The sequence below is a fragment of the Haliaeetus leucocephalus genome, unplaced genomic scaffold (genome assembly GCF_000737465.1).
Source record: "Haliaeetus leucocephalus isolate CR32 unplaced genomic scaffold, Haliaeetus_leucocephalus-4.0 Scaffold636, whole genome shotgun sequence".
NCBI classification, from domain to species: Eukaryota; Metazoa; Chordata; class Aves; order Accipitriformes; family Accipitridae; genus Haliaeetus; species Haliaeetus leucocephalus.
The window spans coordinates 773,450-801,375 of NW_010973072.1; the positions used below are offsets into that span (position 1 = coordinate 773,450).

Below are 27,926 nucleotides of genomic sequence, written 5' to 3' on the forward strand. Positions count from 1 at the left end.
CTAACATGGACATGGCCACAGTCTGGATGGCTTGTCCTCACTTGAAGAGCAAGGTTTCACACAAGACAATTATTCCAGCAATCAGTCCGAATCAAGCAAGAAATTGTTCACTGAGTTCTGCTGGGGATCCAGTGTTCTGGTGCTCTGGGACATTCTTAAGTCAGGAGATGCTGGATTTGCACTACGGGAATTGATTCTAGACTTCACACATTAAGAGATGTTAGCTTCAAGAATTTTGTTGTTTTGGTGTATTGGTAAGCACCATGCTTTGGTTGTAGGTAAGTGTGTGTCGATGCACGTGCAAACACAAACATTCATGCATACTGAGTCATGTGGAAGCAGAAGTGTTGAAACCAATGCTCCTTCATTCAAAATATTGCAAGAGCTTGGTGAAGTGCAATGAAGACTATATCTAGCCCACATTTTTCTGGAACCTTATTTCTAGTGGTTCTTCTAGGAAAACTTGCTTTTTTTTGTATTTTGGCACTGTGGTGATACCGATGTAATTGTGTGTGTAATGCAGCACTAAGTCATACTTGCCAAATGAGACACTCTTAGTTCACAGAGAGCTGTCAAGTTTATAGAAAGTGCTGCACAAGAAGCAAGTGGAAATTTTCTCCTAGTGTGGTGTAGTGCACGGCAGAGGGTGGGTGGAGGCATTCTGAGATAAAGATGAGAGTCCATCTGTAGTGGGCAGACAGAGCAGGCAAAGTCCCAAATGCTATAATCAGCACTGGTCCTGCTGTGTTTAAGCTTCAGGGTTACCAACGTGTCATGACTCAGCAAGAACAGTAGAATCTAAAAATGATGACTCATGGTTTGCTAGTTTACATGCCAAGTTATCACTTGCTAGAACTGAAAATTCCTTTAAATGTCTTAACAAACATGAAGCAGCTGCTTACTCAGACTGGAGCCGCTGCCGCTTCCCCCCCCGCCCTTGTCAGCTGTACTTATATGATAAATTTTTCCAGCACTTTTCATTCTGGGACTTGCACAGATGCAGCCTTAGTAATAGGCCATATTTGTGAAATGTTGAGTGTAAATCCAAATTCATTCTGGTTTGGGGTCTAATTGTTGCTCATGTGTTGGTAATTCTTACCTAGTTACTGTCTTGTCAGTATATTAAGACAAACATCAGTATAGCACCATGGAGTGAATGGGCTATGTTAAAGGCACTGCAGTCCTTATACTCCCAGTGAATTTAACCTGAGCATCATGATATTCTGCCTTTTCAAATAGCTTGACACTTTCTTTTCTCACTTTGTGAAATTGAGTTCTTTGGTCTCTCTGCTAGCAGAAGGCCCGTTAACAACAGGGAAGAATAAACCAGATAGGCATATCATACTCCAGGTGCTGCGTTCCTTTGATGCACATAGACAAGCTTAGAAATCCCTGAGTCTTCTCTTCACCTTTGGACCTCTCTGAGCTTCTGCTTTGTTGCTGCTGGAGAAAATTAATTTCTTTTGCCAGTTGCCAAAGAGGCTGACTTTTGATATCTACTGAAGATAATTATTTTGACTACTTATCCATCACTGTAGTAGTCCATATATGTGATTGTGGCTGAATAACCAATCCTGTTTCTTCTCTGTGTTGCCTGCAGGCCAATGCAGATCCATCTGTGATAAACTGCTTACACAACCTCTCCAGAAGAATTGCCATAGTCTTGCAGCACGAGGAGCGCCGCTGTCAGTACCTGACCAGGGAGGCCAAGCTGATCTTAGCTATTCAGGATGAAGTGTCTGCCATGTCAGAAAGTGAGTGCTGAGCTTAGCTTTGTGCAGGAGTATGTTTGTCCAGGAGCACTTTTTCAGAGAAGTGCTGATTGTACCTTCTTACTTCTTTTGTGGCTGGGATCAGTATGAACAAGTTTTGTTGCTCTTTAGCATTCTGACAGCTTTTGACTGCATTTTGCCTCATCCAAGATTACTAACCCTATGCAGAGATGTCAGCTTAGAAAAGTACCTTGTTTACGTTCTTTGCTAGCTCAGTTCAGTGCGATCACTGGAGAATGTGCACTGAACCATCACATTTAGATCTGCCTGTCAGGCTGAGATGGGAGAACTCATATGTAGCCTGCTTCACCCAACCTAGGGCAAGTTTCCCATGCTTTAATGCTGTGTGCTGAGTCACCAGACTTCTTGTGTGGAAACTTTACTCTTACATATTGTTACTGTGGCTAGCAAATAGTTACAGAGCATTTTTATAGACTGTACTTCAGAGCAATTTACTATAATAATACACACTATTTAAGATGAACTCTATCTGACAGTGATGCATCATCTTGCTGCAAGCATTAAAAAATTAAAACTAGCATGTATAAAACCAAAAACACTTAAAATTATTGCTTGTCAAATTCACAGTTTTGTGTGCTTAACTGAGTTGAGTTTTAGGAGAAGTTGGTAATAATTCACTATTATTATTTTAACACGTAACTTGAATTATGTAAAAGCTTTGAAAGATAATTTAGATTTAAAAGATAGGGATTCTGTCCCTAAGATACTGGTCAGTACCTAGTGGGGGAAGAGAAAACTCTCTTTGCTTTGAAATCAGTTGTGTGCTTTCTTGTTTTGAAATTTTCCATAGCCACAGAAGGGCCACAGTCACCTTTTCATCATATCCTACCCAAGTGCAAACTGGCCAGAGATCTCAAAGAGACATATGACAGGTAAGTGGGATTTTCTTCCTAGCTCATAGCAGGCTGCTTCCCACTGAAACCTCTTGGCCTTTTTCCTTAGGGTATTATCCACCTCTTCATGCTGTTGACTCATTGGGATTTGGGTTTTAGACCAGGTGGAGCAATGTGAAGGCTAGCTGTCGGGCAGAATGTTTGCAGAATTGCTGTCCTAGTCATTACCTTGGTCTCCCTTTGGATATGTTATGGTTCTTAAAAGTTGGTGATGTCTGTCACAGCTTTAAGAATTATTATTTTCTTCCTTAGCACAGAGTCACTAATGACAAGTGAATTGTAGAATTGAAAAGTGTCATAATATGAATATCGTATTGCTGAAGAAGTGCTCTAAACCTGCAGCTAAGAGAAAAATGCTGCATCTAGCACTGATGGCAAGTCAGATATGGCCCTGGCTTCATTTGGTTACACTGTGCATGTCTGGACAGTGAATTTGGATTAGGTGGTGAGACTTTCAGCAGCATGGAGAGTGTAACATGCTATTTCTTGACTGGATTAAAAGTTCTGGCAAGGATTTCAAAGGAGTGTGGAGTTAGTGTTGAATTTCAGCAGGAGCCGGCACCAGCCTCCTCCAGCATACTTCTGCTCCGACAGCTTGTCTGTGCTGTTTCTTCATACAGAGCAGACACTTCCATTCAGGATATGCACTTGGTGAAAGACCTCGACAAAGGAGCACAGAAGGTTTTGGTGGGGAGGAAGATGATGTGCCCCTTGATTAGGGTGTTTGTCAGGGCTTGGGAGAATTACTCTGGAGTTCCTTGATTGACTGTAGAGCACACTGTATGAAATTAGACAAACCCTTTAGCCTCCCTAGATTGTGGTTCCCCTTGTACAAAGGCAATAATCACAAAGCCCTGTAAGGTAAGGCACTGAGAGCCTAAATAATTTAATGATTGCAGAACACATTAGAAAACTAATAAGCTGTTCCTTGTTATGTTCAAGAGCTGTGAATTTCAGCTTGTTTGGAAGGAATGTTGCATATTGTTTGATACAACTCGCACAAAACCTGTACTAAAATTTAAAATAAGGGACTTTTTATGTAGCCTGTAATTCTAATATTAAACTTCACCTACTACTTAGTTTTTTCTGTTTCTCTAGGGCTATGTATTTGTGACTGGGCAAACCCTGATCTTGTTTCCAAACATTTTAGTGACACAGTGACATCTTGTGGCATTTAGCTGTGACTGGAGGAACACATAGCCCAAGCTCATGGAGTGTGCTAATAAAACCCTTCAATGACAGAAGGAGGAACAGACTGACCATGGAGAAACGCACATTGGTGCTGGCCCCCAGATGTAAAATAAGGCAGCATCTCCCTCATTTAGGCATTGTGAGTGTGGGAGAAGTGGTGCAAATTATATTTTGACGCTTTGGCACGACATTGTCATAAGCAAATGTAAGAAATAAGGTGTTGGTAAAAATATAAAATGTCTTTGCGTTTGATTGGAAAGCTCTATTTGAAGAGTAGTTAACAGTGTTGTTGGCTGGCTGGCCAATAAGGTGGTGTTCTGCAGTATTTTTGCATTAATGCTTCATACAAGAGAACAGGAAATAGGCTTCTTACACCTGCAGTCAGATGAGTTGAGAGGGGCTGCAGCACCTTGCCAGGCAGGCATAGAATTAAAATTATTTTTTGGTAAGGTAGAAGAAATGGTCCGGAAATAAGATTTTTATTCTGCACTTCCAAGATGAAGAATGCCTGCGTGGCAGCAGCTCTGGAGTAAAGTCTGTGTGGTCTTCTATGAAATGAGAGTTAGTCACAAGTGACATGGGGTTGCAGAAAAAGCAAATAGACAAGAATGCATAAAATAAAAGTCTTGTCTGTAAGATAGGAACTAATCCCGCTCAGGATTGTAAAGCCCATGCTGTAATGAATATTGTATCCAGTTTTGGGCACCACATTTCAAGAAGGATTTGGGCTATCTAGAGAGTGTGGAGGAGTGAGAATGACCTAAGAGGAAAGATTGAAAGATTTGGTCTGTTTCTTTTAGAGGAGAAAAGACTGCTGGAGATGGTAAGTCTTCAAATGCATGCAGTGACAATGTGCTGTTTTAAGTTTACAGAGATTTCTGGCATAGCCTTTGGCGTAGGGGAACAGCGTAGTAAAGTGGAGAGAGCACTTTGAATTGCAGATGGGAACCCAGCTTTCCATTTGAGATTCACTCAAGCCAGCATTTCCTAGTGTCTGCTGATTTCTGCAATTCCATTTGAAGGCCTCTTGAATTATCACGGTTGCTCTAGAGGTGCTGTCTAGCCCTTGGTTTCCTGTAGATGGTGCTGAGGTATTTCAGGCAAGACCCAACATGTCCCTTAGCAAGTTGATTTGTAGAAAACCACAAGCGTATAAATCTTTTTATAGTTCAAAATGTCCCTTGCATTTTGAATGAAATGCCTGTATTTTATAAGGCAGGAATCAATAGATGGGTCGTCTTGACTGTAACACTACTGCTGCTATACTAATGGAATATTATTAAACTGACAGTTTAGAGGTAATCGACATCTAGTTCCTGAGACCTTTTTTGACTCTAATGGAGAAAACTATAATGTTTCTTTTTGATTAGTTCAGAAAATAGATTTGAGAGTCTTCGTTCATCTTGTCACGAAACTCCAGCATTGGTGTGGAACAAAAAGCAGTGGCTTTAGGATCAAGAAAGTCCAGTTGCCAGTACCTCCAGCACTGACAAACTTACCAGTGTTACAATGCGTGTCTCTTAAGCTAGTGTTCAATTTAGGGAATTAAGACAGCTTTCACCAAGTTTTATCTGCAGCTGCAGATAGTATGTTAGCTTGTTACTAGCTAACTGCCTGTCTGTTTTTAGCAAACTTCTCTTAGCTTTATACTGGAAAAAAAGTGAAAGTATGGGGAGGCTTTGAGGGAGGATTGGATTGTTTGTTTCTTCTTTTTAATACACAAAAAGCCTTTATATGTTTTTAGCCTAGTGGGATTTGAACTGACTGGTAGATCTAGGCTATCTCAGCAGCTCAGGGAGAAGTGGAATAATTATATGAGATTTAATGAATTATTAGATGTGATTGTGTGGCTGTACTGTAAAATATAAACCAACTGCAGGTATTTGATCAAAGGACGGTCAATGTGCCCTTTACAAGGGAATGTGAAATTATTTCAAAGCTCTAAGTATTCACAACCTCTAGCAAAAATAAACAAACTCCAAACCTACAAGCTGACCTCCACCAAACTAGAAAAAATATTATTAATTTCTGATATAAATAGGATAGACATAAAATGAGGTGTGTATATGTAAAAATTCATAAGTCTTTTATAAAATACGAGGTGGGATTGTCTTTTTTTTTTTGCCAATAGTTATGAAAAAGAAGGCTGCAGTTCTGTGGGATACTGGACAACTTTTGGGTTCCCATTTTGGGGCAGTGGGTCACAGTGGCTGTTCAGGGCAGAGCAGAATAGAGCAAAAGAGCAGTGATATTCCCAAAATTGTTCCCCAGCTTCCTGCAGCTCTGGAAGTGGTTTCTGTATATTCAACAGCCTTCAGCTGATCTCACTTCCCGGAATTAGTCCACAATCCTGCAAGCCAGAATAAATATTTAGCAACCACAGCATCCTCTGATAAGGAGTTCCATGGCTTAACTAGTTTCTGTGTTTCTTTCTATTTCTTTTGAACTTTGTTCCTTCTAGTATCATAAGATGTCTCATAGCTCTTACGATGGAGAGACATTAAACAACTTTTTCCAATTTACTTCTCTCTGTCTCAGTTTTAGACTATGATATCCCCTCTCAGCATCCTAATCCCTCACCGTGTATCCCTCAGTATCGCTCATCATGTACTATCTCACCAGAGATTTTTTTAAAGAACTGTTGAAACTAAGTTTTCATGGGATAAAAGGGAATGTCTTTGACAGTTTAATAGCTAGTTAGAGTACGGGGAATGAAGTTATTTTTGCCCAGCTACTCTTGAGGTCTGTGGGAAAAAGGAAAAGTTGCAGCAAGGTCTCTGGATACCAGTTTACTGCTAGAACAGCAGATGAAATTCAGTATAGATAGATGTAAAGTAATGCATGTAAGGCCAAACAACCTTTATATAGTGCATAACTGCTCTGAAAAGAGCTTTTGGAACTACAGCAGATAGTTCAGTGAAAATGTCAACTCAGTGAAAAAGCTCAGGGAGCACTAACACTGCAAAAAATCCTCATAAAATGTGAAGAGTATTTAGGAATGGAGCAAAGAACAAAAGAGGGCCTTCTGTAAATTCCTGGTGTGCCTACTGCGCCTTTGAATCTTTGTGCAATTCTAGGTTTCCTATCAGGCTAAACTGTGTTCCTGAGGTTCATGGTGTGCCATGCAGCCAATGCAGTGTTCTCTCCTTCCCATGGTCTTGTGTCTTCCTGGACTCTCTGCTCCACAATTTTAGTTGGTTAAGAAGAATAAAGTAGAATTGCAGCTAGGTGACTCCCTGATGTGACTTTGAAAACTTGTTTTCTTGGTATTCTCTTCTGTTGCTGGTTTTTGCCATTCTGCTTCTGCCCCTAAAAGAAGGTGGCTTCTGGGTCTGCTGGTCCTCGGCCAAAGATTGTGGGGCCAGTTCATGGACATTTGTGAGGCTTGCAGTAAAAATCTTGTTAAATAGATGACTTCATGGGGAATCTGTAAAAATGAAGGCAAATATGGATCTGAACTTCACTTTCTGTGATTTGACTGTATTTCATGTTGCATGAATCTTTGTGTATATATCGATGAAATCATTTAACTCTATTGGCTGGCTAAGTGCAGTTGCATACATTGCTGCTGGAGGATGTAGTTTATTCCTTGTCAAATTATTAGAGACTTAAATTATTTTCCATCCAAGGAGGGGCAGGTGAAGGAGAAATCATGTACATAAAGCTGTAATGAAGGCTTGAAATTGTACAGTTGAATGCAAATGTAGAAGAATGAAATTAAGATCCAGATCAGAACTGAAAATCTGGTTTTCTTGTCTTTAATTCTAGGCTGTTGTTGTATAGTGCACTGTAGACAAAATTATGCTGTGGAGAGTGTAATTATGTAATTAAAGCTTCTGCCTTGGTACACTTGGACCAAAGAATGAAAGGAACCAACTGTATTTTTCTATTTCCTGAATGTTAAACTATGCAGGGAAAATATCCTTGCAAGTGTTTCATGTTTTCATGTATCTCTGCTGCTTTTCAGTAACCTGTTTTAACAACCCCAGTAGCTTTCAGGTAGTCTTTTAATTCACTTGTCCCTTTCAGTTATTGTCATGTTTTCTCTTTTGAGTATTTGGCCCGGTAGATAGTGTGGATAACTACTGCTTCAGGGTGCCCTTTACCTTGATGTATTTTGAGAGAATCCAGCTTTATCTGTCAGTTGGTTTATGTCTGGTGGGATAAGCAGTGTTACTGGAGTTGCAGCATTTAATGCAAGAAAAAATGGACGTGTTTGCTGTGCTTTGCATTTTCCTTCAGGGTTTGGAGCCTCTGATCATATGTGAGGTGATAGCACCAGAGAGACAGTGGATTCATCCTTTCAGTTCCTTTTAAAAAAAGGAAAACATATGTAGTATCTGCTCCATTTGCAACTTGAAAAATCGGTATTTTTTGGAGGTCAGTGCAAGATTTGAGAACAAAACCATGGCCTCTGTTTTTGAAAAGCATTGTCTGCAGTGAGATCTTCCCTAATGAGTCTGATCATGCACAAGGCAGGACAGGATCATGTTTGCTCTCTCACCACTCTGTTGTGGTTTGGTGAATAGTTATACCGGCAGCCGAAGCTACCCAATGTTTTTGTTTTAAAGCTGAATTTTCAGGTCTCTCTAAACCCTGTATACAACTTGAAAAAGAGCATGTTAGTTTGTGGCCTACAACTGAATGCTAGGTATAAATGTTTAAATCACCACATAAAGAGTTTCCAAGACATATATTTGCTCCCAGCCTGTTCCTGGCATGTTTTTAAATCTGCTTTGTGTAGAGGGGAAATTCATGGGTGTTATCGACACAAAAGTCATATTGCGAGTCCCAACACATTTGAATTTAAAATTCAGACTGAAATTTTCAGAGTGCAAACTTTGAAATTTGATTTTAGGCCAAAATAAATTCATTTGGAACTAAGTTTAAATCAAAGGACATACTGAGAAATTCAGCTTTCCAGTGTAGACAAGATTAGCTGTTGCTTAAGATTGATTACAAGTTTATATGTGTTCCTATCTCAGTATACATGAAAAGATGTGGTGGGCCTTGCCTCTTCCTCCCTGCTCAGTCCCACTACCTGTAGCAAAGCTGTTCTAGGCCAGTGTTTCCTGCCTGCGGGCTGGGCAGCCTTGTAAAGGTTTGCAAGGTGGTGCTAGCTTAGCTCCTTATGGTATCTTTACCGATTTTTAAGTAACCATAGTTACCTACCTAGGTATATTTCATCTGTTGTCTAGATTTACAGACTTCTGTAAAACTACCTGAATGACGTTCATTGCTCTAATCTGCCAGCTTTTTGCGTTTTTTCAGTAAAAGAGGCTTATAGTTGCTTTCAGGCTGAACATGAGGGTCAGACTTTATCATCATCCCTAAGATGTCCATCATTTCCACTCCAATCCTGTTGTCTGAAGTCAGCTTAAAGGCTTAGCTTAGTCCCTGTGGCTTCCTAGAATGAAGAAACCATTTAACAAGCACGTTTGTGATTTCATGTGACACAGAGAAGCAGGTTAGTAGGAAATAAACAACCTAAGCAGAACCAAAGGAGTCCATTATTGTGGAACCATGCTGCTTGTAACACCCCTTGCCCAGTACAGACATCTCCTTTTCTTTTTCCTTGGAAAGGAAGATGGAAATTGGAGGCAAAAACATGCCCAGTTCATCTTTGCCCTTTGCAGCTCCAGTCTAGGGAATTTTCCAGTGCCTTGCAGTAGATCTTCAAGAAACTCTTTTAACTTGAGATACTGCTGCAATGTTAAGGGCAGAGGGACCAGCGGGATGAAGTCTTTCAAATCTCCCCAAAGCCTCGTAGGGGATAATGCTCTGTAAGTACAAGCTAAGGATGCCCTTGCAGCTAGGAATCAGCTGGTCCTCAGCCAGTTTGGGGATAGGGTACATTCAGTCTTTTCTTGTCCTGGTGCAATTCCTGTGCAGGGTGAATCTGGACCACTGTTTTCATTTGTTATACATGGTAAATGCTGCATGTATTTATTTTCTTCCTATTTTAGTCTCTGCACAACGGGGGTGGTCCGTTTACACATCAACAACTGGCTGGAAGTGAGTTTCTGCCTGCCTCATAAAATCCATTATGTTGCCACAAACTTCATACCCCCTGAAGCAATTGAGAGAAGCCTGAAATCTATCAGGTAGGAGCAAGCTGTGTCCTTCAGAATGTGGCTGGTCCTTCCTCCAGTTCCAAGTGTGGTGCTGCAATTGTCTGTGCTGGCACAGCTGGGGGGATGCTGTGACACTGAGCTGTAGCGGTGGTGGGGGTGTGGGCTGAGACAGGACTCCCTGAAGCTGATGCTCTGGTGCCATGATGCTGCTGTATACATGGCGGTATGAAGCCACAGCCTTTGTGTTAACATTAGGTGGTTGTACTGAGGTGATGCTGCCCGAGAGGTCTGTGCTGTTTCCAGTCAGAGGAATTGCGTGTTCATTTTAATCTGTTGACCCAGAAGTAATTTTGCTTTTAGAAGAAAGAGAGCCCAGGCCCCATGATACCTTATTTCCTGTATTCTGTGTTCACAGCTTTTTACCTGCAAAAGTAGCTAACTCTTGCTTTCTTCCTTTCTTCTACTCCATTTTGTATTTCAGTAATGCAGATGAGCAGTTTTCAGACTAGTTCTCCGGGCTTAATTGCACACCAGCACAGTGCAGTCTTTTTTTCCTAGTCACTGGGGCATCCAGTTAACGTATAACCATCTATCCCCTTTTTACAGGGAGCATCTTACCTTGTGACATAAAAATAAGCTTATTCTGAACCATCTTGCCACAAAAGGGTGATATTAGTTCTTTTTTTACCAGTGGATTGACCCCAGATATCATGGTCTGGGAATAACTAAGCCTTCAGGAAAAGCTGCAGTTTACTGTGCAAACGTATTCTATTTTTCTGCAGGCCTTACCATGCCTTATTACTTTTAAATGATGAGAAGTCATTGCTTAATGAGCTCCCATTGGACTGCTCTCCTGCCCTGGTGAGAGTAATTAAAACTACCTCTGCTGTGAAGAATTTGCAGCAACTGGCTCAAGATGCTGACTTAGCATTGCTGCAGGTACGGGGAACTGTCAGTGGCAGCTGAAATTCTTTTAAATCACAAGGTGTTTTCTTTCTGTGTGCCAGTGCGTTTCTGTGGTACATGAGCATGTCAGTTCTCTTGGTGTGAGCAGAATGCACAGAAAAAGCACAAGCTTTTGGGGAGAGTTGGAGAAATGGAGGGCAGTGGTGCAGTGACAGGGCTCAACAGTCCTGCAGCCACATCCAAATCACAAATTGCTGTGGGGTAGCAGGGGTGCCTGGAGGCTTCTAGTCCACACCACTGCTCAGAGCAGGTCCATACTTGTCCGTTCAAATTCTGGATACTTCCGGGGATACGTCCTACAGCCTCTCTGGGCCCTGGTCCACCATTTGACCAGCATCAGAGTGAAAAACTTTCCTCATATCTAATGGGAATTTCTCATCTTCCACCTTGTGTGTGTCACCTCCTGTGCTATCCCTCTGCCCTACTGAGAAGAGTGTCTGTCTTCTCTGTGCCCTTCCCATTAGGTAGTTAAAACTAGAATTGATAGTACTCTTGACTTACACCACAGTGGTCTGTCTTGGTTCTGCCACGTTGATGTCTATGTGCAAATGGAGGCACCCAAAATGCAAGTGAAAGCTTACAGCTGCCATGGCCAAATATGTTGCTTCTCCTGGATCTGCCAAGATCTTTTCTACTAAAGAACTCTGAAAGCTTGTGCAAACCTACCTATCAGTTTCCCTTAGCACATTAGTGCATGGACTTTGCAGAGTCCCAGGAAGGAAGCTCTAAGTTTAGGCTTGGGCAAAAATTTTGAGCCAGTCTCTCCAAGCCAGAAGCTCTTTCCAAGTTTGTTTCCAGTATTGACAACCAGATTTCAAATCTGAATTGCTCAAGGTGATGTGATGAGCCCTTGAAAAGGGAGCTTTGTGCCAGTGGAGGCAATGAAGCTCTGGCAATCATGGGAGGCCTGAGGCCACTGTGAGACCACTGTGGATGACTGCGGTCATTGTGGCCCTTTGCCTGTCAGACCTGATGATTATATTAGATGATACGGGAGAGGGGAGAGCCACTCCATGCTTCTAAGGATTGATTCAGATCTGTGAACATGATCTATGCTCTGTGTGACAGGGCAGAACACAGCTTGTCATCTCAGACGCTCCTGATCGTAGATCCATGCCTTCTCTTATTTGAAGGGAAAGGTCTTGTTTTGTAATAAAATTTCCAGGTCTGCTTACAGTGGTCTGTGGTGTTACTTGGCATTATATAGCTATGGGATGAACTCTGGAAATTCCCTACTGCTTCTGTAGTTTTGTTCTCCACAATAAAGCAAAGTTAAATGCACCTAATGATACAGGCTGGATTTTATGTCTTGTAGATGCTATTTATGTGGCTCTTCCAGAGCCATTAACAACCACTGACTTGTTTAACACATTAAAATACTTTGTGTAACTCATTACTGAAATATCTCAGTGCATTAAAAAGGCAGTGTTGGTTACCTTTATGTTTGTGTCATAGTAAAGGCTGATTCTTTTATTTTTCATGTATAACACTTAATGCATTTTGTGCATAAACAAAAATAGAGTTTTGGGGCATGAAAAGTAACTAAACTTCTATTGATATAGTTTGAAGAAATTCCTTTAAGGCAGGAAATACTAAGTTGCTTAGAAATGTGAAGTGAACCTCTGGAAATTCATAACCTTGTCAAATGCTTTTTGATGTGCCACATGTTATATTAAACCATGAATTTATTCTGAAGGCAGGGTTAAAGGATGGAACATTTTTCTTTCATTTCAGCTCAAACAAGATTTTTCTGTCATTGTATGGAACTCTTGCTGAGAGTTTGAATTTTGCTTTTGCTCTCCTAATTTTTCCCTGTTTTCTCAATGCAGGTTTTCCAGCTTGCTGCACATCTTGTTTACTGGGGAAAAGCAATTATTATTTATCCACTGTGTGAAAACAATGTCTACATGCTTTCTCCAAATGCTAGTGTCTGTCTGTAAGTAGAAAGAAAACGACTGCCTGTAGCATCAAAGTGGTGAGAAGTGCAGATATGCTTTCCTTCCCTGTTTTACTGGATACAGAGTGGGATCTTTCTTCATGTATGAATTTGTTGGGACTGTACAAAACATAAACCATTACATGTGCCTGAACTTGCAAAGCCATATAGGAGTTTGTGTGTGGTAGGGAGGAGCATCATAGCAGATCAATATGCCTCTGCAGTGATGTGGGCCTTGGAAGCAATATTTACCCTGTGAAGCTACTTTTAGTATTTTTAGTACGCTTGCTCACTGAATGTCTGTATCAGGCTGTATGAACCTGAAGCAGTATGGAAACATTTACAAAGCAAAATACTTCATGGTTAAGTTAAATCAGAGTTTCATAGGACTATCTGTGTATCTGGCACACAGCATCACCTGAAATTAATCAAAAGTAGCAAATCAGGGTAGTGTTGCTATCACTATTGTAGTGTTTTATGTGATGGCGTTTTGTACTGATATGCCTTCTCGCACGCAGAAGGCATTGCAGCCATTTTGAGCGCATGCAGTGGCAATGCAAGGAAGATGTGGAGGCAGTGGTGGGTATTTTTGCTCTGCTGAAATTGGCAACCCTTTCTGTGTTGGATTTTGAGATGTTTTTAGAATCTGTGTTGGATCTTAGTTATAGGAAAATAGTTTTAAATCAAAACTTCTGTGATGGAAGTATAAAAATAGGACAGGAAGGGACCTTGAGGTCATTCAGGAACAGCTGTGCCTGTGTCATATATGGCAGTGTTGTTCTTGAAGACCTTTGTAGATGGAAATCCTAAGACAGACAGTTTTCCTAATATTTAACTTGACTCTCCTTCACTTCTGATCAATCATATTGCTTGTCCTGTCAGCATAGGCATCGAGAACAGTCACATCTGCAGCTGTATTTTGCATATTAAAAGATTGTGTGTTTATCCTGCCCATCTCTGTCTTCTCTTGACTGCCCAATCCCTGTTCCTTTGATCAGAGACTGCGCAGGTCTAGACTTTTTATCATTTTTATTTTTCTTCTCTGGATTCCCTCCGCACCTTGAATAATGTACTGGAGCTGAATGTAATACCAAGATGAAAGTGCATATGCTTCTTGCTTACTTTTGCAGGATGCAACATGCCATAAACTATCCTTACTGTTTTTCTAGGTCACGGAGAATATTTCATTTGGGAATTGGCACTTCTGTAATGCTTAAATGGGTAAATGTTACACTGAGCAGCAATATAAAACTGATTTCTGCCTTTACCTCTTTTCTGTAGTTATTCTCCATTAGCAGATGCGTTTTCTTGTCAGTTCCGGGGCCACAACCTGCCGTCGATGCTTTCCAAGTTCTCCCTCCCAGTGTCACTCTCAGAGTTCAAGAATCCGCTCGCACCGCCTGTTCAGGAGGTGAGATGGGGAGTGTACAAGAGCTCCTCGTTCTCCTACTAATGAGAACAAGGAATGGTGTTGCTTCTGGAGTACCTAGTCAGGAACCTGCTATTGCAGGTTTAGAAGTTGCCAATTACTGTGTTTCCAACCACATGATTTGTTGTTTCATATACACATGCCAAAAAGCTGTGGGGATGTTCAAGGTGAAGCTGTGCAGATGCTCTGTGCTAGCAAAGCACAATCCTAAAAGAAAAATCAGAATGTTTCTTTTCCCTGAGTGATATAGTAGGGAAGACCGAAACTCCATTTGGTCTGTTGAAAACTGTCATAAATTAGTAGGGCTGAGTGCAAGTTTGTGGATTCCTCTCAATCACACTTGATTTTTATTTTATTCCATCTGCTTTAAGTTCACAATCTGGTTTTAAAAGCAAACTGTCTAGTCGCTTAGCTTGTGCTATGAAACTGGAATTGTTTAAAGGCCATTAGAAGAAGTAGACTCAGCATGTAGTCAACAGAAGTCCATGTGTTACAGCATCAGCATTTTAATGTTCAGATTTGGGGTACTAATATATGGATTTTGGATTTGTGAGCTGTTGTTTTGCTTATGCATAGATCATGGCTTGCGGCATTTCTGGGAACGGTAAAATGCAAGAGCGAGCTCAATAATGTGAGGTCTCCTGGCTGACACTGTTATATTCCCAGATGAAGAAGCTTGGACCTCTGAACACGCTGTGGCAAAAGAAGCATAGGCAGATTTCTTTAGCTGATTTCTTGTAGTGTTGTTTGCTAGCCGTCATACTTTGATGACTTGCCGGCTATATGAATTTAACCACTGTTCAAATACCTGGAAGATTAACATCAATTGCGTACACAGGCACAATTGTGAGAGAAGAATTTGTTGTAATTACAGGTTGGCAGAGATTATGATCAGAGATAAAGGCAAGTAATGATGTAGCGTCTAATCCCAATAGTATGTACTGGTCAGCTGCCACCTTGGGAGTCAGGGGAAGAGCAGTTTTGCTGTTTTTTGTCAGTACTTCATTGTAGTTGCAGACAAATCAGTGTCCTGAAAATTGAAGCTGAATTAATAGCATTAATTTTATTCTAGCTGCAGTGGCTTCGGGAGGCATTCTTATTCTCAGTAGTCCTTTTAAAATTAATTACTTGCCTTAATACTTCTCCTTCAATGTTTATGGTTATTCTCAGATGTCCTACTTTTGTTTAAAATACACAAATAAAGTCTGCCACTTACTGCTGCAGTTATGCCTTGAAACAATGTGTGATCAATGTTTGCCAGAGCTGTTGGAGGGCTAAAATGGCTCTTTTAGAGTGTGCGCCTTCTCTCTGATGCTCACCTGTCTGTGGTGGGGTCCTAGAGGTCAACAGCATGGCTTGTTTTCATCATCCTTTCAGCCTGTATGTGAAAAGCTATGGAAGTACCTTCTATGGTCTGAAAAGGGGAGGTGAGAACTGTGGTTGCAGAAGGCTTGGGGCCACATTGGCAAGACATGTACATGAAGATGGAGACCACCGTACACTCGTGGGTTGTTTTGAGTCATGGTGAGCTTCTTTTTGACAAAGCTAAGCACGGCAGTTCTTGGGGGAGTTTAGGCTAGAGAGAGTTTTTAGATGTTTTCATATCAGTACATTTTCTTCTACTTTGATTTACCTATGTAGAACTCTTTGTATTATTGTTTTGTTAGGAACTAGCCTTTGAAGAGAGATGAGTCTAATCCCTGTCCTGAAGTGGTCAGGCTCCAATTGTAATTAGCAGAGATCTAGTTGATAGAGCAATAATCTGATTAAATGTGGGTGGGTTTTTGTTCCACTGTGCAGTGATAAAAGATGCTGTACTCTGAACTGTAAATATTGTCAGATTGTATTTGCTTTGCCTTTGAAAAAAGTTAACAAAGTTGGGACCTTTCACTGTAATTTTGTTCTTTGTGTACATAAGAGGGGATGTGGATTTTTTTTTAACTTTGAAGATTTTCACTAGTAGTCTTATCTTGTGCTTTTCATCATGCTGACTGTACTGTCTCTATTTCTGAAGGTCATCTGTGCTAGAAGGTCAGTACTGTGGGAAGGGCTGTATTTTTGGCAGAAACTGTTACGGTCTCATGGCATCTCTCCCATTTGATTCTTGTCTTAAGCATGGGTTTGGCTCCCTCCTTTTGGCACGTGCTTCTGGACGGGCAGAGAATACGGAAGGCATTAATAAAGTCCACAATACAAAATAGGAAAGCTGTTAAAGAGCCCTTCCGCCTGTTTTTATACGAAGTCGTACTGCTTGATTTGAAAGAGGACAAAGTTATTTTTGCTAGCTTACTGTTATATGGGTGGAATTGCGCCATTCCTTTGGGTAGATGAAAAAAATGTGACACTGGCATTTTTATACTTGGGGTGCTGTGGTATTTTTTGGTGGGTAAGAGGTACAAACAACCTGCAATAGCCTGAGCAAGGACAAGGGCAAGACTGCCTTGAATGATGGAGTGCGTGTCTACATTCTGCTTTTGGTGTCTGTCAAGTAGGTAGGAGACGTCCAGCGAGTGGTGTCTGCCAGGACTGCCAGTGCTCTCAGCCATGCCCTGTGCTAGAGACAGGAATTCTTCCTGAGCCTGTCGTCTTGGATCTCTTTTCTTGCCCGTGATGACGAGCAGTATATTCAACTGCAGTTGAACTCTGTGGTGCTTATAAAAGATTTTGGTATTCGTGTAGTGATTTCTATGCTAGCTTCCCTTTCTCTCTGTTTAACCTGCCTTTCTTGGATAGCAATGTTGCAGCAGCATGAGGAGGAGCCTACGCCTGCAGCTCAGCTGATCTAACGATATCTGAGCACTGCTGAGAGGAGGGCCTGTTTTTCCCTTCTACTCTCAGGTGTGTGCACACATGCCTTCCTCCTTTCCCTCTTCCCTTTGCGCTAGAGCTCTGGCTCCTGTCCAGCTTGACTCTATTCACTTAACTTGTTTCAGCTGCATTAGTTTTCTGCCAGGTTAGCAGGTGGAATTTGCTCAGGGGGAGATCCAGCAAGTGCCAGGGCTGGTGCAGAATGAAGGAGGCATTTCTGCAGCTGGGGGTCAGTGAGGAAAGCAGAAGCTCTTTTCCCCTTTTCAGGGCAGTGAGCTGTCTGTTAGTTCCACTGTGCTGTGTAGTGTCACTTGGACTTGCAGCAATCCAACGCAGCCTGGGACTGTCCTGAACAGCAACCAGTTTAGCTCATGCTGCTGGTGCTGGATCTCACCAGGGTGCGGCCATGGGGTGAGGAGATCCTGTCAGCTGATACAATAGGGAAACTCATTTTCCCTTTCAGTGTTTTTACTGGAAAAGAAGCAGTTTGTGTCTCCTCCCCCCTGACCCCAAAGAAGCTGTCCTTCCTTCTGCTGCCTGTGACTGTTGGTTCCTGTCCCTGTGCTGTCCCTTCATGTGTGGCACAGCCTTGATGTGGCCGCAGAGCACACCAGACTGGAGTTCTGGTGGTGTTCAGTGTGGTGCACACACGTTCATAACCTCCTGTGAAAGCACAGAAACACTTGGTGACCTAAAACCTTTAGGTCAGCACACATTCATTGACAGAGTATGTGTACTAGGCACTGCAGCTGGTGCATGGGAATGCTTTAATCTGCTCTCAGTGTGAGGCTTTCTTTGTACAATATCAAAGTTTCTTCACCCAGCTACTCTGCGCTGGGTTTGCAAGTTTCTTTGCAAACCAAGAGAAAGGGATAATGCTTGTGGCTTCCCCTCATCCGTGCATTATGGCCTCAGTTAGTCTATCTTTCAGAAGAAGCTGTAACATCTCTCTATGCTGCCTTGAGGAACAAACGTTGCCTAGCAGGAGGGTCTTTCCCCCGTAAGGTAGAAGGAGTGTACCTAGGTGAATTAGACATCCCATTTCCTCCCTGCATCCCCTTCACTACAGTAGCTCTTTATCATAATGCACATTGTTATTATTATTGTAGTTATCTAATTCTCCCTTGATGGGGCTAGGATAACTGCAGGAAAAAACAGATGGGAAAGTATGACAGCTGCTGCTGAACAAAATATGTTTGATTTTTTCACTTTTCTTTTAATAAGTCTGGCCATCCTGTTGGGAGTAAGGCACCAGTAGATGAGGCCTCTGCCTTATGTATCTGGAAAACGTGCTGTGCTTTGTGTAACAGCTCAGTGGAAAATGAGCGAGTATGTCAGAGGATGGGAGTGGGAGGAGAGCTGCATGCAAATACTGAATAGGCAGTTGTGTCTTCTGAGAGACATGCTGCAAATGGGACTGTTCTGCTGGGCATCTGGAAGGCATTAAGAGTCACAGGAGCTTTTGTTGGCAGAGGTATGGAAGTAGTATTAAGGTGCATTTATATTCAGTTGGGCTAGGTATAAAATCAGGATTATTTTAGTGTGGCAAGTTAAAAAAATATGTCTTTCTAGGCCTAAATGGAGGGAATGGTTAAGCTGAGAATTCAAAGCTGTTACCTAATGATTAAAATGGCAATATTAGACAATAAATTTTTTGTCCTACATTAATAGGGGTCTTCAGAGTCTGTTTTCTGTAAAATAAGGAGAAATTTTAATAGCTGATCTGTTTTTCATAAAACAGCGTGGTTTGAATTATAAAGGTAATATATTTCAGCAAACATCCATTTACCTCAGCGACTCTGAAAGCGCTGTCCTACTGACCCAAGGCAGCCCTTAGTTCTCAAGTTAGTCCTTGAACAGTGCATGTGTCAAATAGCTAGACTGGAGAAAGAGGGGCTCGTATACTTCAGTAGGCAAGACAAGCTGTTTTAACTAAGAGTCTCTCCTCAAGTAGTGAGAAACAAGCTAGGATTGAGTGCTTCTGGGTTGCTGTTTTCCCTTCCCTTTCCTGAACCTGTTGCTGGTCCCAGTTATCTTGGCGTTCTTCTTAGATTTTTAGGCCTGGGAAAGAAAACAGCCTTAAAGAATCCTTGCAGGAAATGCATTTATTTAACACATTACTCAAGAGTTTTACAAATGCTCCCTTTGGTTCCCAGAGGGAAGAGAATAATGAATACTGAATCTTGTCCCTTCAAGACTTGGGGCTGAGCTTTCCTCTGACTGTCCCAAACTGCCCAGATGGGCTGACGTGTATAGTGCCCATGTTTTCAGAAGCTAATACATCTTCTCTGCTTTTGTCAATAAGCACAAAGCAAGGTATTGTTACCAGCGCCCTCCATGCCGCCTTGCATGACAACACGCTCTAACTTTGCCTGGGCCTGCTGCACCACGAGGCGGGGAGAGGAAGGGGATGGCCATGGCTGATCTGTGCCAGCAGGAGCGTTCCAGATGGTGTGGCAGACAGGACACCCCCCCCCCCGCCAGCAGATTGGAAAAAAGCAGCATAGGGTGACGGGAAGGACGAAAGGAATATGGATGAAATTTAGAGTTGATTGGTAGTTAAATTAAGCAACAAAAAATGTTTCGATTTATATTTCCATCATGGTCCTGGTGTTTCAGCCAAAAAAGGCTGGCTATGGATTCCCACCATGCCAGATGATGAGTGAGTGAGTGGAGGCAGTCCTGGGACTGAAGTGTACCCTCACCTGGGAAGCTACTCCCAGCCCTTCTGGCTTCAGCAAGGAGCCCAGCTAATCAAGTAGACTGACACCAAGCATGAAGATAACCCTGTATCTCCATGGGAGGAAGAGCATTTCTGACAGCCAGCGCAGCACAGATGGTGCAAGGAAGCCTCTTCTCCTGCAGACCTCTCTGTAAGCTCCATCAGAGTTCAAGAGGAGCTGATGGAGAATGGATGTTAATTCAGTGTTCATGTTCAGAAGGACAAGCAGCAGAACGTATTTGTATTGGGTTTGTGTGGCAAGGTTTTGGTAGCAGGGGGGTTACAGGGGTGGCTTCAGTGAGAAGCTGCTGGAAGCTTCCCCTATGTCTGACAGAGCCAATACCAGCCAGCTCTAAGATGGATGCACTGCCGGCCAAGGCCGAGCCAATCAGCGATAGTGGTAGCGCCTCTGTGATAACATATTTAAGAAGGAAAAAAAGTTGTGGGGCACACAGAAACGGCAACTGGAGAGAGGAGTAAGAACATGTAAGAGAAACAACCCTGCGGACACCAAGGTCAGTGAAGAAGGAGGGGGAGGAGGTGCTCCAGGTGCCGGAGCAGAGATTCCCCTGCAGCCCGTGGGGAAGACCATGGTGAGGCAGGCTGTCCCCCTGCAGCCCAGGGAGGGCCATGAGGGAGCAGATCTCCACCTGCAGCCTGTGGAGCACCCCACGCCGGAGCTGGTGGGTGCCCAAAGGAGGCTGTGACCCTGTGGGAAGCCCACACTGGAGCAGGTTCCTGGCAGGACCTGCGGATCTGTGGAGAGAGGAGCCCACAGAGCAGGTTTTCTGGCAAGACTTGTGACCCCGTGGGGGACCCATGCTGGAGCAGTCTGCTCCTGAAGGACTGCACACCATGGAAAGGACCCACGCTGGAGCAGTTTGTGAAGAACTGCAGCCTGTGGGAAGGACCCACGCTGGAGAAGTTCATGGAGCACTGTTGCCCGTGGGAGGGACCCCACGCTGGAGCAGGGGAAGAGTGTGATGAGTCCTGCCCCTGAGGAGGATGAAGTGGCAGAGATAACGTGTGATGAACTGACCGTAAACCCCATTCCCCGTACCCCTGTGCCGCTGGGGCGGGGGGGGTAGGTGGAGAATCTGGGAGTGCAGTTGTGCCCGGGAAGAAGGGAGGGGTGGAGGGAAGGTGTTTCGAGATTTGGTTTTATTTCTCATTACCCTACTCTGGTTGATTGGTAATAAATTGAGTTAATTTTCCCCAAGTTGAGTCTGTTTTGCCCGTGACGGTAATTGGTGAGTGATCTCTCCTGTCCTTATCTCGACCCACGAGCCCTTTGTTATATTTTCTCTCCCCTGTCCAGCTGAGGATGGGGGAGTGATAGAAGGGCTTTGGTGGGCACCTGGTGTCCACCTCTGCTAGACCTTATCTTTGAAAACACTTGCTGCTTTTGGTAAGAAATAGGTTTAAACCTGGAAAAAGTTGAAATGGTGTGAGGCATATTTGCAGTGATGGCACAAAGCACACTGTTTTGGGCACAGTGCCAGTTGCAGGATGCTGCATTGCTTGGGCTTTTTTCTAGGACTAGATTTTAAGAGGTACCAAATTCCCGCTGAAGCCCAGCTTATTATTGATAACTGTCAATGATCATCATTCTCTCTTATCTAGGGATGATTGTTCAGGCTCACTTCAATATGGAAGAACGGTTTTCTCTAGTTCTCAGGTTAGTCTCAGCCAGTCTCCCACTCTTCCACTTACGGTACAAAGGCATTTGGCAGTCATTGGTTGTACAATGTTATGATTGTAAAGCTGTAACACCACTTTTGCCTGGCTTCTTGTTCTGCCGAGCCATAGCTGCTGGCTCAGAGGTGGCTTTCTAGATATTTGCACAAGAGCATAGAGGTGGAGGTGTGTATGCAGAATTAGAGAGTGTTGGATAAGACTTTTCACACACGTGGAGCTGTAAAGAAAGCAACTGGCTATTTTTGTAATTCACAAAACCACCAAGGTGACCAGTGGAGTCTGGTCTAGGTCAGGCCCTACCCGGCAGATTCTGCAGGTCTGGTAGAGCCTGTCTTACTGTCTCCTTGAATTGCCTTGGATTTTTCCAGGGTTATTTTGTGCTGTGAAATGTGCAGACCTCTTTCATTTGATGTGAAACTAGCTAATCAGACATTGCTACATGCCAGCAGGTTGGAAATTTAAGTAAAATATATGAGACATCTTTCCATCCAGGCCTGCATCTGGAAGGAAGGTTTTTAGCAGTGTAATCACTGGAGTAAGCCTCCTTGCTTTTCCAGGCTGATTTCAGATGTTAGCAAAACACTATGTATTTGGTATCTTTTGCCAACCTTCCTCTTCTGTAGATTTTCTATTAAACATGTAAAATGAATTATGGCTTTTCTGAAAAAGATATTTTTGAAGGCAGTCCCAGATAATATGTTTTAAGATTAAAATCCGTTCAACCCCCAAAAATGGTAATCCCTGAAAAGACAGGGTATGAGTCTGTTTGCAAACAGAAGATGTTTCTTTTGTGATTTGGTAGCAGAGGAGGAAGTGAGAATTAAAAGATTTATGGAAAAAGGAAAATTATGTGAGCTGATGAACTTGGTTTGGGGCTTTTACTGAGATTTGGCCCATTATCCTGATGATTAATACAGCAGAGCTAGCTTCCTTCTCAGAGTCTGAGCTCATTCTGCATGTGTTTCTCACCAAAACAGTTTTGGTTGCTATGAAATCCCCAAACAGCTTTTGTCAGTGGATCAGTGTTTTCAGAGCTGTTAGCTATGGGAAGGGCTGCCTACGGTGATATGAAAAGGCTTTTTGTGCAGAAATTCAGACACGATGATGTGTTTTGAATGCTCCTCCAAAACGCCTGAAAATAGGCCATGCCAAGAACCTACAAATGCTTGTCCCTCACTCTGCCCACTGCTTTCAGCATTACTCTGGGGACATTGTGCAGGTCTTCAGCTACTGTAACACAAAGGTGTTATGCATGTTTGTTTAATACAAGCATCATCGCTTGGCGCTTTTGGAACTCTTGCTTGTCTGCACCCTAAAACCCTAGGTGCCTTAATAAGCTTGGCCTGTCCTATTATTGCAGAGGGATGGCGAGCAAATGGGGGATATTAACCCTTTGCATTGAGAGGGGACTACTTGGCAGTGGCAGGCTGCTGTCTCTTGCCAAGATTTCTGCTGCTGTTAGTGCTATTTCTGTATCGCTGAGTCCTGGCATGGCTCTGATCTCCAGAGTCTCTCCCATAGTTATGCAGCAATTTCCCATCTGACAGCAAATGGCTCCTACTTCTGGGCACCTGTCTTTATTGGTTCAGCTCTGCCCCATCACCCTGCCCTCTCCCTAGCTTTCTAGAGGAACCTGCACTTTAATCTGACTGCTCGGCGATTAACGCTTCGGTGATTACTGATTTTAGTGGGCCTTGTGTACAAACCAGCAAACTGGTCTCAGGGCTCACGCTGTTTGGCCATGGACATTGGGGCCTGCATCTGGTGGACTCATTTTCCATGTCTGGTCTCTCAGAAGGAAAACTATCCTATTTTTTTAGCACCTACTAAACTTGTTTTGTTAAAAGAGGACCAAACAGCTCCAGGTGGGGTTGTATGGCTACATTTGGATGGCTGAAGCATTATGTGGTGAGGGCATTCAGCTGCTCTGCTAGAACATAGCAGGTGCTGGAGCTATGGCAAGGGGGTGGGGCTGGTTCATTTGAGGACACTGGTTGTGCTCGTCAGCATTGTGTAAAGACAGGGTGATCATTAAAGGTTTGATTACAGCCTAAGCATCCACAAAGGCTTTGGATGCGATGAACATGTGTGCCTGGTCACCTTTTTATGATTGGAGAAGAGATAAAACTGTTGTGTAGGGTAGAAAGCATTTCTCCTCGTGACTTTTAGTCACAAAGCCTAACCTTTGTACATTGTTTTCGTCCTGTATTTTATTTCACAGGTGTTTAATACCTCATTTCTTACTCTGCAGACTCAGCTCATTCAAATGGTGATATGGATGCTCCAACACCGGCTTCTTATTCAGCTTCACACTTATGTCTGTCTGATGGTGCCACCAAATGAGGAGGATTTCCGAGCCCAAGATGAAGACATGCCCTTTACTGCTAGAGTTGGAGGCCGAAGTTTAAGCACCCCCAATGCTCTCAGCTTTGGTTCTCCAAGTACGAGCACACTTTCTCTGCTGTTCAGACCACAGCCCACTTCTAGAGCTTCCCTTCTGATGCTTAGGGTAATCAGGCATTGGTAACAAGACAACTCATCTTTGCTGGAGTGCTTGCTAATTAGGTCCAGCCCTTCTTTAAATTTAGAGCTGGGCATTGGTGAAAGTCTTAAGGGCTGTTAGATCTTAAATTCCTGTTTTTAAAAAGTAGTGCTTTGTAACTTGCCAAGTTCTCATTTGATCATGTGAAATATTTTTATCAGAGGTACCTCTATTTTTTCGAAGTAACTTCCTTGCTGCACTCAAAAGTAACGGCCATGTTCCTCTGGCTGCACTGCTGTTACTACATGAACTTTGGTTTTCAGGAGAGGAAGAAAACTGTGAAAATTTGTTTCAAACAGCATTGGTTTCTGTGGGCTGTAGAGCCACCTAAGGAGATGCAAAGATAGCTGTCGTTCTTACAGATGGTTGATTTCTGTTTATGTCTCCTGATTTCTCTAATCTCCTTAGTGCCATTCTTCAGGGTGATTCCAGGAAAGCATTTTTTCAAGAGCATAAATCAGATAAAATGCTGAAATCCCCAAACTTTCCTGCCTGTGCTGTTACAAGCAGCATTCTCAGAATGCCACCGAGGTTGGATATCAAGAGACATTCTCTGTACAACTTTCAGCTTTACAGAAGCCATGAATTAGGGCAGAAATCTTGGAACATTAGTCAGATAAGTCTGCGATCTGCTTATTCTGGCTTGCTCACAAGAGGATATTGCTTCTTGGCCTTTCTTTCTGCTTGCTCCCACCTTCTGTGCTGTTAGGCTTTTCATGTTACCACTTCACGGTATTGCAGCAGAGCTGGCTGGGAATTTTCTTTTCAGATGTTTTTTATGGACTGTTTATAGTCTCCAGAAGTACAATTTTCCACATAAATTGATGACTTCGTTGAAACATTTGACTTTCCCATTGAGAAAAATCGCTGTGTTGTCATATGACTAATTGCAGATACTTGTAGCATTTCGAGAGCCACTTTCTTTGCTCTGCAAATCTGAAGGGATTATTTGGAAAGACTACATAGAAACAGCCTGAATTGATAATCTTTGCATCATTATGCTGAGGAATATAAAAATTCTGTGTCTCTTTCTCTCTTCCCCGATAGCTAGTAGTGATGACATGACTCTGACAAGCCCTAGCATGGATAATTCCAGTGCTGAGTTGATACCTGGTGGGGACTCACCCCTAAATAAAAGGATGACAGAGAATCTCCTAGCAAGCTTGTTGGAACATGAGCGGGAAGCTATCCTTAATGTCCCTGCTGCCCAAAATCCAGAAGATCTTCGCATGTTTGCAAGGTAGGAAATGAGGAGTGCAGAATGTAATATTTTTTTCTTATCCTTGCTGTTTTACTGAAGGATTTACTGAGCAAATCCCGTTAGCTTGGGATTTTGGAGGATAAATTCTTTTGGGTTTGTTCCCGTTATACCTATTTCATCTGTGCACATCAGTTTTTCACAAAAACTAATATATGTGTCACAAGAACACTTGTTAACAAAGAGTCCTGGATGTGTGAAGGAGCATCAGGGCTTATGGCTGGACAACAGGGACTTCACTGGTTGCCTGCCAGTTTTCCAGTGTCCACACATGGTAGACATAAAACTGCATAGCCTGAAAAAACCTTCTGAGCATGCAAAGCAAAGACCCAGTCATGCTGATGCTGTCATTTTGTGTCTGTTGATACTTCCAAGCCAGCTATCCTTTATTTTAAGGTTTGTAGACTCCATGCAAATATGAGACTGAGTAGCACACAGTTTTGTTGTTACAAATTTCAACACAACAAAAATACGCAAGATGTGGTTCTGCACACGGTAAAAAGCAGAATGACTTCCTAACCAGCCATCTGGGAAAAAGCTGTGGGGGAATTACTTTTTTCTTCCTAAGCATTGCAAAACACGGTGGCATCACTGGAATGCAACTTTCACTGGGTTTCATACTTGTGGAGCAGAAGTACTGCAAGCAAGTACTGAGGCAAGTACTGCAGCTTTTCCTATACTTTCTAGATTCAGTTGGTAATCCCCTGAAAACCTGGTTCTTGCCCTAGGATAGATATAGTCAAGTAGCCTAGAGAAACCGTAATAGCAAGAAAATACTTTTCTTGCCTGTGGCAAAGTTTGCAGCTGTGCTGTGCTCAGGTATTCTCATAGAGCTCTCCCAAGCTTGTGGGTAATTACTGCTCTCTGAATTACTCATCTCCTTCTCCATCTTCAGAGGATATTCTCTGATTGAGAAGCAACACTTTGGCCATTTGAGAACTTTGAAATGTTTTTTTCCTTATTACCAGACGAGAAAGGAAAGTAAAAACAAAATCATAATTGGTGATATGTTAAGACAGAATTTGTGGGGGATGCTTTGGACCAGTTTAGTGGCAATGCAATTTCTCAGTTATCCTAGAGAGAGGGAAGGATTTCATGATTGCTCCCCTATCACTTCCCTCATCTGGGTAAAACAGCCATTTGAAAGCTTTGGAATTGCAGATACAAAAAATTACTTTGATTTCTTCATAAAATCGGCTGCCTTAACCAGGCAGCTGTCTGAATTATGTTTATTTTGCACTTTGCTTGTGCACCAGGTTCTTTTGCAGATCCCCAGGATGGTGTTGCTAAGTCTGAATTTCCATTCTACTATAGATTGAATTGACAACTCCATAGCTTACTCTTTAAGTCAACAGTGAGGAAGAGAGAAGATATGATAAACAAATGGGTCCTATGGGTAGGATGCTGGAGTGTACAAATAGAAATGTTTATGCAAGACACTCCTGGTTGCCAGTGGCTTTATGAGACACCATAACTTGGAGGTTGTGGGTGTGTTTTCTCTCTTTTTGTGCTGTAAACCATCAGAGGTGAGTGTCTGGGTAAACCTATTGCTCTTAATGAAAGTATAAACAATTGCAGAGAAGCCGCTGCAGTGAATGAGCTGATCTTCCTCATTACCCTCGTACAGGTTACTGCGCCAGTGCTTCTTTTTGCTTCAGTTTGAGGAATAGCAGCCTAATGAGGGCTGTGCTCTGGCAAATAGCTCTGCTGTATCAGCTGCCTCCCAGAACAAACTCCTGCTATAAATGCATAGTTAGTGCACTAAATATACTGCAACTGCCCTTCCAAGCATAGTTGTGTGTGCACACAAAGGGATGGGCTATTTTCAGCAGAGTAATAAACTTCAACCCAATACATTTTCTTGTGTCTATGCCTCTGAACGCCTGTTATTCATTAAACAGATGGCAGAGGCTTCACTGATGGCTTGTCTCCCAAGCCATGGGTGTGGAATCACTTTCAGGATTTTTTTTTTTCTTGCTCTTAGATTGGGAGATGGAGATCCTTCACTCCACTGAGGAATGCTCATTGGTGGCACTAAGCTTTGGACAGTTCTGCTCCACTTTCAAGCAGTGCTGGTGGAAGGGATATCTCCCTGGCCAGGAATAAGCTAATTTTATTTGAATGACTAGTCTGAGTAATTTTTTTTTTTTTAAGCATTTAAAAACACTACACTGCTGTTAGAGGGGCAGCTCCTATAACTTGAAGAGGGGAGAAGAGTGATGAACAATGGAAAAGCAATAAGCTTCCATCCATCTGGATCTGGAAGTGCACATCTGTCAACAGACAAATCTGTGCAGCTTAAGAAGAACTCAAATGTAGTGTTATTGCCCCAAGAAGTGCCATCTTGTGTCCTGTTTGGGTCCCATAATTATTCATTGCTCAAAAAGGCAAAGGTAGTGCCCATCTTCACTGGAGCTGTGAGCCCCAAATCACAGCTTTGTAGATTCTACTTCGACTTTTAGGAAGACTTCTTCCCTGGGAGGGTGGTGCAGCCCAGGACAGATTACCCAGGCATGTAGGGGGATCTCCATCCTTGGAGGGTTTCAGAGCTTGGCTAGAAAAAGCTACAGCATTGGCAATAGTCCTGCTGGAGCAGGATGCTGGACTAGACTTTGG

General features: G+C 42.7%; 1 protein-coding gene across 14 annotated transcripts in view; it reads left to right on the top strand.

Moving 5' to 3' along the window:
- The window catches only part of NPRL3 (nitrogen permease regulator-like 3 (S. cerevisiae)), a 47,436-nt gene that overhangs the window by 15,591 nt on the left and 3,919 nt on the right, over positions 1–27,926 (top strand). For all 14 annotated transcript variants that reach the window (XM_010578406.1, XM_010578407.1, XM_010578408.1 and 11 more), the window contains 8 exons: positions 1,601–1,754; positions 2,584–2,665; positions 9,844–9,981; positions 10,734–10,890; positions 12,747–12,853; positions 14,135–14,264; positions 23,762–23,951; positions 25,100–25,292. In XM_010578406.1, coding sequence (XP_010576708.1) covers positions 1,601–1,754; positions 2,584–2,665; positions 9,844–9,981; positions 10,734–10,890; positions 12,747–12,853; positions 14,135–14,264; positions 23,762–23,951; positions 25,100–25,292 — 1,151 coding nt within the window. The remainder of the gene's footprint in view (positions 1–1,600; positions 1,755–2,583; positions 2,666–9,843; positions 9,982–10,733; positions 10,891–12,746; positions 12,854–14,134; positions 14,265–23,761; positions 23,952–25,099; positions 25,293–27,926) is intronic.